Source organism: Paramisgurnus dabryanus, chromosome 20 (assembly GCF_030506205.2).
Source record: "Paramisgurnus dabryanus chromosome 20, PD_genome_1.1, whole genome shotgun sequence".
NCBI lineage: Eukaryota > Metazoa > Chordata > Actinopteri > Cypriniformes > Cobitidae > Paramisgurnus > Paramisgurnus dabryanus.
This window is the reverse complement of record NC_133356.1, coordinates 27,563,857-27,569,856: the sequence shown is the minus strand read 5'-3', so window position 1 is coordinate 27,569,856 and position 6,000 is coordinate 27,563,857. Positions and strand designations below refer to the sequence as shown.

The 6,000-nt window shown below is 36.4% G+C and overlaps 1 protein-coding gene across 3 annotated transcripts in view; it reads left to right on the top strand.

Annotated features, from left to right (window-relative positions):
- The first annotated feature begins 554 nt into the window (after nt 1-554).
- ubr2 (ubiquitin protein ligase E3 component n-recognin 2) overlaps nt 555-6,000 on the top strand; it is a 43,445-nt gene continuing 37,999 nt past the window's right edge. For all 3 annotated transcript variants that reach the window (XM_065251615.2, XM_065251600.2, XM_065251608.2), the window contains exons 1-3: nt 555-697; nt 4,720-4,979; nt 5,472-5,550. In XM_065251615.2, coding sequence (XP_065107687.1) covers nt 614-697; nt 4,720-4,979; nt 5,472-5,550 — 423 coding nt within the window. In that variant the 5' untranslated portion in view covers nt 555-613. The remainder of the gene's footprint in view (nt 698-4,719; nt 4,980-5,471; nt 5,551-6,000) is intronic.

Here is a 6,000-nt window from a genome sequence, read left to right as displayed (position 1 = left end):
TTTTGCAACAAATAAGCTGTATGTTTAACAATGTTGGATCTTTTCCCACACAATGGAGTACAGTTTTGATTGACCGTTAATGTTCCACAAAAATAAGAAAGTCATACCAGTTTAAACCGTATGGCTGACTACAGTAATTACAGGTTTTCTTTTAATAATAAACTATTTCTTTGTTTAGCAGTTAACTGAAATGAAATGTCTGTAGAAAAGTTTTGATTTTGTTCTGTTTTACATCGTTTGTAACATACTAGCATCTATAATTTATTTGTATTATTCCTATTATTTAAATAATTGTGACGATTTGTTTAGTTTATGTATGTGTACAGGTGCTTTGTCAATATTTTATGCAAAACGAGCAGCCTGATGTCTTGTACTCTTTGGCTTTATTCCTTGTGTGGTGTTTTATTGTACCCTACTAATATAAATTTGGCAGGGTCGCATACTCTGGCCAAACACATGTGAGAGGGAGTGGTCTGTCACCATGACAACGACAGGACACTTTTCCATTAGTCAGCTGAAAGGTTTTCTGCTCGCAGGCGGAAGTATGGCGAGCGGCTGATTTCCGCTTCCCTCTCCGCTGCTGTTGCTGCTTCTGCTGGCCACTGAAGTAAAGATGGCGGCGGCCGAGACAGACAGTGAAGTACCGTGCGCTCGGTGTAGCGATTTCCTTCATTTCTCAGCAAAGGACACTGCTGCGGTAGGGGACAGTTTTATTAACATGATCAAAAGTGTCTCTTCTAATGAACAATATATAGTTGGGAGTGAATATCTTTGCGGGCGCGGTGATTTTAGTGTTTTTCTCGCTCCTTCAGCTCGGGTTGTTTTGCTCAGTATTTCCCTCATGCTAATGCGCTAACAGCTAGCCAGTGATATGTTAACACCTCAAGCTCCACAACACACACCTGACACTCGGTTTCCATACTTATTTCTATAATATAACTCAAAGATATATTAAAGTGCTTTTGTAACGGGTTGTTTTTCGCATCCGAGTTTTAGCTTAGACAAATTTGCTTTTTAAAGATTTGTTGGTTTTGAGAAGCCTGCGGAATAAACAACACTGGCTGCTTTGTTCATCATCTCTTGTTATGCAGGTGTTCACTCAGATATTGGGTTAGTTATTCTAGTTACATGGACAGCTTCCTTGGCAAACGATATAAATCGATTATGACAACCAGATAGTCAGGTTGAACTGGGGAATTGGGTAATAAAATCACAATCTCGGCTGCTATTGTTTTGAAGGCATCTGTGTAAGATATAAGTTATTTCTGGTTTCTCATGACTAAGGAGAATTTGACACCACTATGTCAGTAATTTAACAATTTATGTGGTTTACAAACAAAACATGAGATTTATACTCTTGTTATGTATGTTTGTTTTTATTCAAGCGCCTGATGTCTGTTGGTTTGCACTTTGCAAACTAAACATTAACTATGCCACTTCTCATAAAATGATTGTTTTTTATACCAAAAGTCAAAAGTTCTTGGATGTTAGCTTGTTTTAAACCTTGATATGTTACATATGTTAGATTTATATGTTAGATATATATTTCACATTCATACACTTGGCATTACGTTTTTAGTCAGATTTATTTAAAAAAACACTAAAGACAGGCACTGGATTGTGTTGCCTATATGCTTGTGCACTAAATCCAGGTTAGTGGGTCACTATAGAGACTTTATATGTGCTACAGACACAAAGAATGCCAAGTTCAGCTTACTCTTCAGTACCTAATCCCTGTTTCCGTTTGCATAATGTTGAAATGGTGGCAACATGTATGCCTTGACAAATTACAAATACATTGTTAAAAACTTTAAAGGTTCAAAGAATCAAACTTCGATTTAGACTTGTTTTTTACATCAGCTAGGCTGTTACTGTATTTATCCTTGCAATTAAAGATGTCAAAGTTTAACACTCTTTATATTTATCCTGTTTATAATAGTAACAGCGGATGCCTTTTAGTTATCATGGGAGTTTTAAAGTTGATTTTCAGCACTGGGAATAATCTGGCAACCAAAAATTTTCAGCTAAAAATAGCAAAAAGCAGAATATGAGGAAAGACTGATTAAATTGTACAAAACAGTAACGTTGTCAAATAGCATTCAGCGTAGTACTTCTGTGATAAATTTCATATTTTGAACATATAATGCAGAAAGAAATAATAAATAAAGAATTGTTATTGTAATCCACTGTTTAAAAGTAAGATTACAGATACCAGTAAGATTTCTGTCAAATGTTTAATAGACAGACTTATCAGTATAAGTTAGGAATGAGATCGTGTGGGTGCTTAAATCAAAATTGTGACCAATTTACAATTAATCATACATCCGTTTCTGGGTTTTATATTTTGAGGGTTCATGGTGCAACAGTTGAAACGTATCACCTGACGGATATTTTGCTGTTTTTTTATTATGCAAACTGCTTTAATGTTTACATTAGAAAACAAAGATATGGAGTAATGCCAAATACAATGTGACAGGTCAATACAAGAGAAGGAATAACTTTCATTAGGTGTTTACTGCAGTTTAGTTCTTTACAGTTAGAAACGTGCAGGATTAATATAGAAATTAACTATTTTTATTTATAATAACATGGTTTATTTGAAAATATAGGCTCAATGTTTTACAGTAAAAAATAGCCACCAGTCCTATGTTATTATAGTAAAAACCACACAAAAATCAACTAATGCAGTTATATAATATATAATACCTGACCACTATGATGTCTATTCACTATATTATGGTCGGTGTTCACTTTCAAATGACTGCAAAGAGATTTCTGAAATAAATAATATCATCAGATCTTTCTGTATCTAAAGTGAATACAGAGAAGATCAAAGTAAAAGCAAGCAGGTATTTCGGGGCTAAATAATAACGCGTAGTGTCTATAAAATCATTAATTTCAGTGTTTTTCTTGTTATAAATTAACGTTTAATGAATTGTATATAAAGCTTAGTTTTTTTTTTCATTTACAGTAACAATCACAAATTATTTGTCATTTCTCATTTGTCGTTTTTTTTTTTTTTGGTCATGACTGCTTTGACGCGCTATCTCCAAATTAAATAAAAACACTGAATTGTAGCCGGGGTTTCCACGGCAGGAACACCTTTGTTATTTTTTTAGGTTTAGTTATCAAAATGTTTTTTGTGTGATGTTTTGTAGATCGTGGCTTTAAAATGTTATGAGGAATAATTAAACAAATGTTGCCTTGCATTTTACCTAAAAAAATAATAATAATAAAAAAAAAATATATATATGTATATATGTATGTATGTATGTATGTATGTATGTATGTATTAGACAATTCTGATTCGAATATGTAAATCCTTAGTCGAGGACACCCCTACTATTCACATCTGACCTATTTTCTATTGTCAATTTCCATTTAAATGGTTTGTGTATTTGTTTCTAAAATATATAGGTTAGATACGCATCACAGTAATATATAGGGAATGTGTATTGTTTGTGTTTTTTAGGATAGCGGTGTCAGTACTTTTAAAATGGTACCGGTGACTAAACTGACATTTAAAAAAAAAATGACTTTGGATAAAGAACAGCTTTTTATAGAAAAAAAATCATTCTTCAAATTAAACGATATATTAAAAGCACACATTCATGTATAAATGTAAGTAAATACAAAACAAAACAAATTTACATAATGAATTTACATTAAAACCTAAGAAATATTTTAACACTAAATAACACAAAAAGTAACGCTTAATAAAGTGCATTTCACATGGTATGTGGCAAGTGGTGGAATTGACCCGTTGCAATTAAGCGGCCCCAAAATCTGTTTTTCGATTCGGTACGGTTCATACTGGCCATAAGCTACAGGTACATGTGGCATGGTTGTTGGGGTGACAGAATTTTCCCACCGGTTAATCAGCGCGTGACAAACCCGGTGATACCGGTTTCACCGGGTGGGAAGGGCTTATAAATGCACAGAAGTGCGCATTTTACTTTCACTTTTGAATTAGATGCAACTGTTGTTTAAATCCAGAGCTTGCGTACGCTGCCTTAAATCGCGTATGAATTTGCGTGCAAATGCGAGTGCAACAGCTGGTTTAAGTGCTTGAGTCAATGTGCGCAGGTACTTCTGACAGAAACCCGCCAATCCCAAGGAGGACAACCGGCTATTCCTCCATAAAGTGCTGCTTGAATGATGGGTTTATTATTATTCTTAATGAAAAACACAACAACAAAACGATCTCGCCTATATTAAACATCATATATATATCTTATAACAAAAACGAGTAAGCACGCGGCTTCTGCCATCGTCTGCTCACCGCAGTCTGACAGGAATAAATGAAATCTGACACCTGCAGCCGCTGCTCTGTGACGCGCGTTGAGCTCCGCAGAATTCAGGCAGCAGACACATTCAGTTCTTAGTTATTGCTCTCTCTTACGAAACTAAATGATTTAATTACAAGAAAATATCAAAACGATGGTGAAAGACATTGTCGCGGTGTGCAAGTGATCCAACCGGTGAGAGGCTGAAGCACCGGTAATCACCGTTTCACCAACTATTGCAACAAGCCTAGCATACTGGCACTGGATTTCGGTACCCAGCCCTAGTAATAAACAGATTATAAATCTTTAATCATGTTGGAAATGGGGGAAAATGAGTACTGATAAAAGCAAAAAAGAAAGAAGTGGGTTTCTGATATTCAGTCATAACAATTGACTAGAAAGTTTTTGTCTAATTTTACTCATCCATCCACAGAAATGGCTAGAGGTTGACAACCTGCTCAAAGAGGTGTACCAGCATTTGGCCTGCTTTGTCCCCAAAATCTACTGCCTAGGACCCAACCTGAACCCTCAGAATGAGGATCTGCTGGCCCAACTGTTGCTTCAAGGCCCGCTGGAGTGGTACCTTTGCGGAGAAGAGCCGACAGTGGGCTTGGCCAAGCTGGAACAGAGCAACCAGCCCTCGCAACTCTGTGGTCATGTTTTTAAAGTTGGAGAGCCAACGTATTCGTGCAGGTAGGGTGTTGTTTCACATCATGACTGCCAAAATATTTCACAATATGCTGCTTGTAGACATTTTGACTCAGATGTGAGTATACTAAACCTTCACAGCTGCTGGAAGTCTGGAAAGCTAAATCAGGTCAGGTTTGTTAGTTAAGTCTTTTAATCAAGATCACTGTAAGCCGGCAAATAGGCAGGAGGTGACCGAAGCATTTACTCAAGCAGATCTACTGTGCTTTTATTTTATGCATTATCACAGTTGTATTATAATACGATTACAGTCTGATCTGGCTGATGCAAATGTTATATGATGGATATTCTGCATTGTGAACCTCTAGCTTTTTACCAGATTCTACTGATCCAACTTCTCATCTACCCAATACATATTTTTGCATAGCTAATACCAATGCCATTTATACATTAGAAATTAAAATTCCTAATAATGCACACCTTTTATTTACTAAATATGAAGGGTTTATGTGACCGTTTAATTTAATTTCTCTTCAGAGACTGCGCAGCCGACCCAACCTGCGTGTTGTGTATGCAGTGCTTCCTGGGCAGCGTTCATAAAGAGCACCGCTACAGGGTAAGCGTAACCGAATGCATTTAAACTAGCACGCCATAGCCACATTCATTTAAGATTATGAAGTGCTTACTTGTGTGACGGACACAGAGAAAGTGTGAAAATACAGTAAGTTTTGAGCAGCAGGAGCTGGACACACCAGTGCCACGTGGCTCCCATGTGCTGTGAAGCATCTCGCTGCTAAATTATTCAGGGTTGTATTTCTGTCCACTATTGTCTACTCAAACAACCCTACTGAGTCAAAGAAGGAATACCTTTAGGCTTGACTAAAAAGATAATTTATACTTTATATGAAGGTAATGAGAAATGTTATTCACAGTGAAATTTTTGCTCGGTGTAGTATCCTGACGTGCACCTCCAAAATTGTAACAATGCGTCGGTTCTACTCGTACTGCAAGCGTTGTGATTACCCCCGAGTGTAAGGAGCTTTCCTTGCCATTAATGTTTCAATGA